This window comes from Schistocerca serialis, chromosome 3 (genome assembly GCF_023864345.2).
Source record: "Schistocerca serialis cubense isolate TAMUIC-IGC-003099 chromosome 3, iqSchSeri2.2, whole genome shotgun sequence".
NCBI lineage: Eukaryota > Metazoa > Arthropoda > Insecta > Orthoptera > Acrididae > Schistocerca > Schistocerca serialis.
Window position 1 is genome coordinate 233,184,569 of NC_064640.1, and position 12,599 is coordinate 233,197,167.

Sequence of the window (12,599 nt, forward strand, 5' to 3'; positions counted from 1 at the left end):
TTCCGCCAATGCCTTATCTCCTACTTTCCAAACTTCAGAGAAGCTCTCCTGTGAACAAAGGCAAAGGCAAAGGTCCCAAGTTCAAGTCTCAGCCTGGCACACAGTTTTAATCTGCCAGGAAGTTTCATATCAGTGCAACTCTGCTGCAGAGTGAAAATCTCATTCTGGAACCGTAAAAAATTATACATAAAAATCAGACTACACCCACTTTGAATTGTCAACATAAAATTTTCATCATAGTCATTATTATAGACGGATAAAGAATAAAAATATCATAATACTTACCATGTTTTTGTAATACATTATTTTTGACATATCCTGTGGCTTTCGGAACATTTCATGGATATGTTCTATAGTGTATAAACATGTTCTCGCATGTGCATCTGCTATCGTCTTGCTTAGCAACTCTGAGATCTGGGCAGGATCTGTAAATAGTTAAAGAAAAATATGTATTTTCTGAAGCACACTATCCTATGTAGATACTAATTCTTAAAACCACCAGTTTCACAGTTACAATCAAACAAGAAAGTAGAATGTTATAGAATTATTATGAGTGAAAACATGTTGTCAGTACAGTTCTACAATTTATTATATGAGAGATTCATTTCATGTCAACAATGTTATAATTTTTCATACAAATCTGAACTTCAATCTGAAGCCATTTCATTCGTTATTTATGGAAGTATATTAAATTATTATTGTTGGAAATAAATATAAATACAGAACATATTCCAATGTTTTGCATGAAAACTGATAAACTTTAAAAGAAAAAATCCTGAACTTAACTAAGTAAGGACAAGTCAACCAAAATTACTCATAGTTGTATTTCCTCAGAGGAGTGTACAATGTAGGAAACATCTCTACTCATAAACAACACACTGAGAAAAAATACTCATTTCTATTACATTGCTTTCATTATTAGTTTCTGTAAAATCAGTGTTAAACCAGCTTGGAAATAAGTATAGTTTCATTAACTGCCTTCTGCATTCAAGGAATATTTGCTGTACATTTAGAGTAGAGGAAGATTATAATTCAGTGACTTTAATGGTTCGTTAGAGAGAGTACAAGCTCAAATTATAGATGGATAGGGAAGAAAATCAACCATGTGTGTGCATTTTCCCTCAGAGGAACTACAACTGCATTCACCTTAATTCAGTTTGGGAAACTTAAATCTGGATGGAATGAGAGGGATTCCAACCCAACTTCCCCATTATGCAAGTCCAATGTTTTAATCATTACACCACTCTGCTCAGTTAATAAAGAAGAGACTTTTTTAGAGTGTGGCCATTTCAAAGTTTATTAAATATTGAAATATGGTAGAGATTAGAGGACAATGGATTGACTAACTGGGAAAATGTACATTCTCTTCATTATACTCTAAATAAGAAGTGTAACACTGTTAAATAAGTACTTGCACAAACAGATATTTCTAAAAGCATTGCAGTGTAGCCTCTTCTTTGGACAATGTAAGTGCTCTTTATTTTAAAATCATTGTTCGTGAAAACATAGGCCATAAAGGAAACTTCATGTTATCTTGGCAGTCACTGTTGGTGATGGAGGAAAAATTCATTTTCTTGAGAAGAATGTGATGAATTTTGTGTCAGCAAGACATTGTATGGCCCATATGAAGAAATGTACCTTATGACATTTTCAGTGAATCACTGCAAGTCTTTCAAATTATTGTCACATCAGTTAGCATTGTCTACTTATGCAGATAGTTTCTAAGTTACACTTCATTACAGGGTGCTACCAGTCATTAAGAAACAAACCTTAGGCTTCAATGTTAATATTTATAATTTTTAACTAACAAATGATAATAAAAATCACATTTAATTTCCACTGAAACAAAATGATTTACCAACTCAGTGTTTACTATAAATACCACAGTGATTTTCTAGGCATAAGCCTACTCAAGGTAAATTATGATTTTCTGCTTTTGAGAGTTAAATAATTCCACATTGCCAGTTACATGAGGCAAGGTGAGGCTATGGTTTTGCTTTTAAGAAAGAGGAAAGAAGATTATGATTTAATGTTTCATCAATGCCAATAATGTTAGAATTGGAGTATAAGATCATGTTGGACAATAGTGGTGCAGAAAATTGGCAAGTACCTTTTCAAATGAACCATGTTAGCATTTGTGTTAAGTGTAACAGAAGCCATAAAATTATCATATGAGAATTTCATCTCTGCCCTTTCGGAATGTGAGCTAAGTAGCCATTGTAACATCTTATTTGATAATATAACTTCCAGTCTAAACCATGGTGGTCTTTAAGACACAACAAATTGCCACAAGTACAAGTCGCATTGTCAGGATAAATCTTAAGACCAAATGTGTGAAATCCAAACAGTTGGATACTACCCAGACACTTAACAACTCAACAAAAAAGTGTTGATTTCAACAAATCATTAGTGTTACAGGTATTAGACAAAGTGATTATATTTTTGTCTAAAATCTAGTAATTCCTGAAAGATAAACATTTCAAGTTTTGTTGACAGTAGTGATAGCCAGTAAAAGACGACATTGCACCTACTACTCAACTTTTAGTTAAGTGAAGCTTTGCATTGGAATGGCAGTAAAAGCTGAAAGTACTGAATCACAGCTATCACAAAGCTATATAATGTCATGGAATATCAACATAATTCCTTCATGGTGAATGCTTTCTGTGCATCATAACTTCCTTGATTTTTCTTCTATGATGAATTAACAGACATTGGATATCCTTATCTGAACATGTTACAATGGTAGATAATATGTAAAATATAGGAAGGTTCATTTGAGTTTACAGCACAATTTGCTGTGGCATGAAAAGCTTATTGTGCAAACTGCTCTTTGGTTATGGCTAAACCATTCTCAGTCATATCTTTTCACTCAGGTATGCAGGAAGTATCAGAGAGAAATTTAAATGTTAGAGGCAATGCCAGACTGAGGGTTTAAGTCAATCAATGGAGGTTGCTTGGATAATCCAACTCATAAGAAACTTTCCCTTGGAAAATATATTCTTCATACTTAAATCTATGTCCTGAATATAAAGCTATTGTGATTAATATACTGTAATCTTTTTATACATAAGTGTGCCAGCAGCAGTTCCCGTTAAGTTCTTGTTACCTTATTTAAAGACTGTGAGGTGTGATCAGGACAGAAGGAAGGAAGATTGGGTTCAACATTCTGTCAACATTGAGGTCATTATAGACAGAGGTGTGATCAGTCAGTTGCTCTCTTGTCATGGTCCAATGTCAACATAATAATGGAAAAGAGTTTATAATATTATTGAAAATATGAAAGAAAATAAATAATGAGAAATGAATAACAATATGTTTCATTTAAATGAATAGGAGTACTTTGGTCCTACTGGACAATGATGCTAATTTTCTACTACTGCCTTCAAGAAAAGCTGCCTATAAAGAAGTTAATTCTTTTATAATTAAACTTACTGAAGTTTATGCAACTTGTGTAACAAAATGTGTAATTGATGGGAGAGGACATAGTTCATCATGAATTGGTTGAATATATGAAAAAATTTAATAGTATTACTCATTAAAAGAAAGGAGTGGACAAGTTACCATGAAGGTATTAAAAGAGAATGCTGACAATTGGATTAGTAGAAACAGTTCTAACTGGAGACTGCTCCTCACATACAGAATTTCTAGTCATTAGTACTGGAAAGTGATGATATGAACACCATGCAGATCTGCTAATATTACAAACAACATGGGCACAAGCGGAAGTAACAACTTTATGCAGAGAATTCCTTTGTGACTCTTCAGTTGTTTCACATGTGATGAACACCCCTTCTACACATTCAAACAATGCTTTTTCTGTTAACATATTTTAGAGCATAAAATGTTTTTGCTATAAGGATACATGGATCTTCAGCTCTACAGGGTGATTCTATAGATGATGTTTCAAACTTTCAGAGATGATGGACAAGGGTCTGTGGGTCAAATTAAGGTAAGAGGCCTTGGTCCAGAAATAACTCAGTCAGAAGTTAAGTGAAAATCATTCTGAGACCTCTGACAGTGGAATACATGTGGGCTGCTCGTGCTATTGTAAAATGTAAACTTTCATGAGTGGAAATGTCAATTAATAAAATGCTCCAGACTATTATGCCATGGTCCAATGGATTTCACATATACACCCTACATTTTGTCCCTATCTCTCGAGGACATATTCAAGGAAGATCATAGCTTCTTTGAGTGTGTGATTCACATCCTGGCTCACTGCTGACTGCAGAAAAATTCCATTTATTTGTGCTTCTGCACAGTAGCATGACTTCACAAGTTTCTTCCTGTGGCTGAAGAAGGTATGTACCAGTCTTCCACCATGGAGTGATAGCAACAGCAGGCAATGACAGTCGACAACAGCCAATTGCACTCATATTCAAAACCCATGACATCACATCACTGTGCAAAAACATGTGTAAATGGAATTTTGTAGCAGTCATTAGCAAGCCAAGGAGTGAATCAGACACTCAAAGAAGCTAAAGTCCCCCCTGAAAATGTCCTCTGTGGATGGGGATTAATTGTTGGGTTTAAATCTGAAATCCATTCAACCATGGCACAACATTACAGAACATTTTATTATTTGTGTACTGGTACTACTGTTGCCAAGATTTTAGGATAGGTAACTTTCATAGGTGGAGAGGTGGTAGTATGGGCCAAAAAATGAAAAATGTCGATAAAATATGGGCTAAAATAATGCTTATCTCAAGAGCTATGGGCAACTGTCTGTAGAAGGGATGCGTTTCACAGCGGCAAAGATGAAAAACACCCATAACTCATAAGGTGTGCATTTTAAAACCTGTGTTACTAGACATTTTTTTCTTTTTTGGTCTATACTACCACCTCTGAATATGGCCTACCCTACAGTATTAGCAACAACAGTAAGAGTAGCCTACAACAGTGCCAGTACATGTAATTCCACTGTTGCAAGATATCAGAATGATTTTTGTTTATAACCTTTGACTCAGTCATTGCCCAACTGTGGTCTCTTACATCAAATTGATACATGTTTATCCACCATCCCTGAAAGTTTGTATCATCATCATCATCATCACCATCATATCATCATATCATCATATCATCATATCATCATCATCATCATGGAATCATCCTGTATATATGAAATATGAGGTGTCGGAAGTTTGCATGGGGTTGTTTTTTTCTATATTGAATGAAGATATTCTGAAAGTTTTATAAACAACTAATAAATATAATCAGTGAAATGTGAAGAATATTTAATTCTCTAGTATTTGTGAACACTGTGAGCACTGATTAAATGTCAACATAATGGCATGCAGTGAAAGGAGAAATTGATGTTTTCCCATGTATTTTTCCTCCATGTAGTTCACATGCAACACCACAAAGCATCAAAAATTATTCTGGAAACTAATGGCCAACAAGGTATTAACCAACTATATCTTACACATGTTCAATGAATGATAAGCCAGGTATTCATGCAGACCATAAAATAACACATTTTCCACACAGAATTCATATGCAATGCTGCAGCTTGAGACATTTGCAGTTTTTATACAACCGCACCCAACAAAATGATGTGAACCATTGTCAGATCTAAAGCATGATGCAAACAGGCCCACATTTGTCACAGTGCTCCTCACTGAATCATCACTGTGGACAAAACTGTACATCTGTTACAGCCAGAGAGACAAGCTGGCAGCCATCCTGTGCTGTGGCCACATTGTATAGTGAGTACTGAGATTATTGCTATGTATGATCTCCTTCTATGTAGTGGTTACAAATGCATTACTGTTTATAAACGTGACCTATATAAGCTAAAATGTCACAATACGGTACTGTAAAACAACCATTCCACATAGTTTGAACTTGCATGCTGATTTGTACCATTCAGTGATGACTAAGCATACTAACATTTGGTTCCATATTTCCACTTTAATGAGACTGGCATAAAACTGATCTGCAGGGCCTACATTTATGCCATATCCATGTAGTCTTAATTGATACACAAGTCTAGATATTCTTTCCAAGCCTGGTTTCACTTGAGTCAGTCTTTCTTCATGTTATACCTCTCACAATGATTAGTGTACATGAAATGATCCGAGTTCATTACAAGTGAAAGCTGTTTTGTTAATAGATATTTTGGTATGGCTCATGATCATGATCTTTATTTCTTTGACACCAAGTATTTTCCATGGGTCTCTTTTTTCAGTTTGTATTAATGTAGTCTCACATTCTGCCTGTGTTATCACATTTCTACTATTTATCTACTAATCACTTTTTCACTTCGAATATTTCATGCAATTTCAATTTGCTGTCATTCCACCCTCCACTTCGTGCTACCCCACTCTCAGACGTTGCCTACCAGTTACGTCTATATGATTAGGAGGCTGGGGCAACTTCATGAATCTTAGTCACGTGTCATAGTTTCAGCCAGCTGTTGTCTTATCTGTGTTTAATATCATCATAATTTTCATTTGCTACATTCTGTTTGTCTCTTTCAGGTTACATTACCTGCATTTTCCAGCTCTCTCCCCCTCTCTAAAATATCATTAATTGAACAAATGTAGTTGTAAATATGCTTCTGTCATGCACATATACCTTAGTGTTGAACTTAAAGTCTTCGAAATGCTCATGTCCAGAGTAAGTTAATATTGTGTAGTTTCCTTGTAAGTAAACATTTGCGGTTTTCATTATGACTATTCTATTCTCAGAATTGATCACAAATTTTGTATGCTTTCATAGATATACACTACTGGCCATTAAAATTACTACACCAAGAAGACATGCAGATGAGAAACAGGTATTCACTGAACAAATATATTATACTAGAACTGGCATATGATTACATTTTCACGCAGTTTGGGCACATAGATCCTGAGAAATCAGTACCCAGAACAACCACCTCTGTCCGTAATAACGGCCTTGATACACCTGGGTATTGAGTCAAACAGAGCTTGGATGGCGTATACAGGTACAACTGCACATGCAGCTTCAACACGATACCACAGTTCATCAAGAGTAGTGACTGGCGTATTGTGCGAGCCAGTTGCTTGACCACCATTGACCAGACATTGTCAGTTGGTGAGAGATCTGGAGAATGTGCTGGCTAGGGCAGCAGTCCAACATTTTCTGTATCCAGAAAGGCCCGTACAGGACCTTCAACATGCAGTCGTGCATTATCCTGCTGAAATGTAGGGTTTCACAGGGACTGAGTGAAGGGTAGAGCCATGGGTCGGAACACATCTGAAATGTAACGTCCACTGTTCAAAGTGCCGTCAGTGTGAACAAGAGGTGACCGAGACGTGTAACCGATGGCACCCCATACCATCACACCAGGCGATACGCCAGTATGGCGATGATGAATACACGCTTCCAATGCGTGTTCACAGCATTGTTGCCACATACAGATGCAACCACTATGATGCTGTAAACAGAACCTGGATTCAAACGAAAAAATGAAATTTTGCCATTCGTGCACCCAGGTTCGCCATTGAGTACACCATCGCAAGCACTCCTGTCTGTGATGCAGTGTCAAGGGTAACCGCAGCCATGGTCTCCAAGCTGATAGCCCATGCTGCTGCAAATGTCATCGAACTGTTCGTGCAGATCGTTGTTGTCTTGCAAACGTCCCCATCTGTTGACTCAGGGATCGAGACGTGGCTGCACGATCCATTACAGCGATGTGGATAAGATGCCTGTCATTTCAACTGCTAGTGATACAAGGCCGTTGGGATCCAGCACTGTGTTCCGTGTTACCCTCCTGAACCCACCGATTTGATATTCGGCTAACAGTCATTTGATCTCGACCAAAGCGAGCAGCAATGTCACAATAAGATAAACCGCAATCACGATAGGCTACAATCCAACCTTTATCAAAGTTGGAAATGTTATGGTATGCATTTCTCCTCCTTACATGTGGCACTGCAACAATGTTTCACCAGGCAACGCCGGTCAACTGCTGTTTGTGTATAAGAAATCGGTTGGAAACTTTCCTCATGTCAGCACGTTGTATGTGTCGAAACCAGCGGCAACCTTGTGTGAATGCTCTGAAAAGCTAATCATTTGCATATCACAGCATGTTCTTCCTTTGGTTAAATTTCACTTCTGTTGCACGTCATCTTCGTAGTGTAGCAATTTAAATGGCTAGTAGTGTATTTATAGAGAATTACGTTTTTTAAAGAAATTATGAAACAGGGCCACAGTCCAATAAAATGATGTGGCAGAGTTCATGACAAGTGAATTAGAATATTGTAATATCAGCTGTAAGTGAAAGGATCCCCAGCACTTGATCTGCTCCAGTAATACAAGCAACAACAAATATACATATTTTTTTACCCTCCATTGAATTCTGAGCATGCGGTCCCAGGTTCGATTCCCAGTGGGGTCGGGGATTTTCACCTGCCTCGAGATGACTGGGTGGTTGTGTTGTCCTCATCATTTCATCATCATTCATGAAAGTGGCGAGATTGGACTGAGCAAAGGTTGGGAATTTGTACGGGTGCTGATAACTGCACAGTTGAGTGCCCCACAAACCAATCATCCATCATCCATCATCCATCATCCATCATCCATCATCCATCATCCATCATCCATCATCCATCATCCATCATCCATCATCCATCATCCATCATCCATCATCCATCATCCATCATCCATCATCCATCATCCATCATCCATCATCCATCATCCATCATCCATCATCCATCATCCATTTAATTGTTAAAAAGACAACATTTCTCTATACAAATCTATAGCATTTTTATAATGAATGTGAAAAATTTTCTTCACTTTCATCAAACAAATCAAGTTTGGCCGCATCAAAAATTTGGAAGGATGAAACGGAAGTCCTAAAAATGTACATATAATAGAGATGTGGCTCTATAGAGCCAACTTCTTTCCTGGCTTTTGGCAAGAGCCCCTATAGCAGTAGGTGTCCATTCTTCACTTATTTTACTTCTTAATTATTATGCTGACTGGGTGAGTTCCCAGTAACCAAGTTTTCTGAGAATTTGTTGAATCTAAATTTCCTATTAACAAAAAATTCAATTCAAGAATAGGGAGAAGAAATTGTTGATATGATGACATAGATATCTATGAATGGTGTTTGAAAAACTGGCATTTAGTCACAGGAAGACAGATTTACTACAGTCTTAAGATGTGATTATCTTCTCCATTAACATTTATTCAGTACTGAAAGGAGATCAAATGTATTACAAATACTGACCACTCGATAAATGTTCTGTTTCACATCCGATTGTTTAGATTTCATATTTTGTTATGATTTCATTCTATAAAGCTAATACAACATTAATGTATGTATTTAAGTAGTGAGAAGATCAATAATTTTCTTAGGCCAAAATATCTTACAGCATATAACACAGCAAAAGATAGAGAGAGAAAAGGATTTCTTAGACACAGAGCATAATTTTTCCCCATAATACTCTTGGGATGTGTAAGGTGCAACACAACTGTCCTTGTAGAAACAGGTGTCTACACAAACAGGCATCACTCACTCACTCACTCACTCACTCACTCACTCACTCACCACCACCATATCATCATCATCATCATCATCATCATCATCATCATCATCATCATCATCATCATCATCATCATCATCATCATCATCATCATCATCATCATCGCACAGTGATGATATCTGCAAAATAAAAGCGAAGCAGCCTGCATTAGTGGCATGCAGTGAGCCTTACTGGGGTGGACGGTTGTGGGCTCCTGGTGCACATGGTGCTCGTGGGCACTGCCGCCAGGTGACGAGGAGGAGGAGGCTGTCAGGAACGTTGTGCTATCTACAAAGCCCGCCACCAAGTTTTCGACAGAGGCAGCTGCAACAGGTGCAGCCTCTTGCTTGACCGCCACCAAACCCCCGCCGCTGCCCACCCGCAGCGCTGCATGGGGCGTGCCGGCTCCGCCGGCGCCAGCCCCGGACCCTATCGGCGTCTTCCCTCCTGCTGCATGACCATTTCAAACTATTTTGACTGCCATTGCATAAGTCATATGAACAGGGTTTCATTTCAACAGTACTGTAACCAAATGTTTTTTCCACTCTTCCTGTCTTTGGATAAAGTCTCACTGGTCTTTAACTTTATTATTATGTTTAAGTTTTCTTCATATGAAAAAGTAACTGTAACCATTCACATTGTTGTGAAGAACCACACTAGCTGTTGAGCAATCACGCTGTGAGCTGAGATATTAACTGAATCAATACCACAAAAATGATATAGAAAATACTGCACAGTACCACAGCAGAGACAAATCCTTTTAGTGCCATCTGAGTCTTATTGGCAACTTAATTTCCTGTAGTATTACTTACCTCTCCTATTTACATACACCATGACCTTCCTTATTTTCCCTGATAATTTTTCTTGTTTCTATTCATATCCAGCCTCTTACATTTACATTTCACAGGCTATCATATGTTTTATGGTATTAAACAGATGCTGTGTAGAGAAAAATGACTGCTTGTTTGTGTATGTATATACTCCAGTTTCCATTATTTTTGCATGTTGGCAATTGTGTATATGGTAGGGAGTGAAGGACGCGATACTTCTTGAATTCTCTATGAAGAAGTATTATTGAAATTTAAAATTAGCACATTATGTGGCACATGACATCTTTCTTCTTAAATCTTCAATTTGATTTTGTTCTGCATCTCTTCAGTGCATTCACTCTAGCTAGCTAAAAGTGTGTCAAATTTCTGCTCTTCTTTACTCTAATGCAATTTATTTAGCTATTCATCTTTGGTATGGTTTCAAGATTGATGATTGATTCTAACAAATGAGTTTTAAAAGTGTATTTTATTCTACTACATTCATAGATAAGTTACTTTTTTAAGAATCCATCTAGTGATAGCTTTATATTTATCAGCTCAATTATAGTATACATTTGAGTATTTCATCTCATATTACTTCAGTCAGTCATGCCAAGGTATTCAAATGAAGTTAATGACTTCTGATTCATCATAAATGCTATAATGTAACAATGTACACATTTTTGTTACAGTTTTGAGTATTGCATTGTTTTGTATTTTTACATTTTTTGAGTCAATTGTCAGCTGTCAGTCACTGCAACAAGCAGTAAATTTCATCAGCTGTTCCAAACTGTCATAACAGTTCTCACAAAAAGACTCTCTACACATAGCAGTACCATCTATTAACAGTCAGAGTCATGTTGACTTCATCGTTTCCAGTTTTGTACATGTGCTGCTAATGGGAATAGCACTATATTACTTCTATAATGCATGCTGATGTTACATTCACTTTTGTTGATGGGTTTCCAGCTAAGATTGCAGTATTTGTTCTACTTGTCAAGAAGTTTTCACTGCAGTTGCACGAAACATGGAGTATCTTCACACATATGCAACTTCAATGAAATTCTGTTTAATCTAACCTGGTATCTTATACTGGATTGCAAATATTCAACAAAAACAAAAACATTGGGCATGCGCCAAGGAAATGTAATACATCTCCAATATTCTCAGTATACATAGATTATATATCAGATAGGGTCAGCAGCAGCAGCACCAGAATCAAAATTAAAAAAGACAAATGTTTGCTGACAATGAAGTTGTCTACAGGAAAGTATTGGTATAGGATAATCAAAAAGAAAAGCAGAAAGACTTTGACAGAATTTCCACTTTTAATGAATACCAGCTGCATTGAGATGTGGATAAATTCAAGGTAATTCCTATAATAAGGAGGAAGAACTTTATAGTATCTGGTTATAAGATTAGTGACAAACATCTGGAGAATGTCACTTCATCAAAATATATAGAGAAGCATTGCAAAATGGGATGAGAACATACAACTAGTAGTAGGGAAGACACATGTGAACTTAAATTTGTTGGAAAGGTTCTGGTAAAATGCAGTACAGCCATAAAGGAAATAATATGCAAGATACTACTGCAACCAGTTTTAGAATATTGCTGTAATGTTTGGAGTCTTTAACAAGTAGACATAACAGCAGACTCTGAACAAATCCAGAGCTTCACTGATGGGATTGCGACAGCTGATATAAAATTATGACAGAAATTTTTGGGAATCTGTGGAAAAAAAAAGCTGACTTTGTTCTTAAAAAACTGAGTTGGGTGAAATTAAAGAACCAGTATTTGAATAATACTGTGGAGCAATTCTGCTGCCACAATCAAATTTCTCACATAGGGGCCATGAGAATAAGATGACAGACCTATAAATATTGATTTTCCCTTAAGCTCAGTATGCAAGTTGAATGTGACTGTGGCTTGTCAATCATAAATGTGGAGGTAAGAACCCAGTTTCAAATGCACCAAATACTTCTAAAATTCACATATGCACCATTATGATAATTCTTCTGGACCCTGTCAAAAGTGATATCAATCTGGGTTTCATTCAGTTATTAATTTTTAATTTCTATCAAAAGCATGTTAACAGCCAATACTATTAAGCTCTGGAAATCTAAAGCAAAGTGATTGGAACAATACAGACTCACAGCTCCATTGGATTGTCTTAATTCTCTATCAGAACACAGGCAAGAATCAAGCAGTCCATCTCCATCAAGATCAAGTGCTACTATTTCTTTCTTGGAATTATGAACATCTTTCATATTTAATTCTTGAATAGTCTTAT

General features: G+C 36.7%; 1 protein-coding gene across 1 annotated transcript in view; it reads right to left on the reverse strand.

Moving 5' to 3' along the window:
* LOC126469982 (probable nuclear hormone receptor HR3) overlaps window positions 1-12,599 on the reverse strand; it is a 444,061-nt gene that overhangs the window by 36,011 nt on the left and 395,451 nt on the right. The window contains exons 5-6 of the mRNA XM_050097426.1: window positions 9,690-9,947; window positions 286-425 (exon numbers count right to left, since the gene is read on the reverse strand). Coding sequence (XP_049953383.1) covers window positions 286-425; window positions 9,690-9,947 — 398 coding nt within the window. The remainder of the gene's footprint in view (window positions 1-285; window positions 426-9,689; window positions 9,948-12,599) is intronic.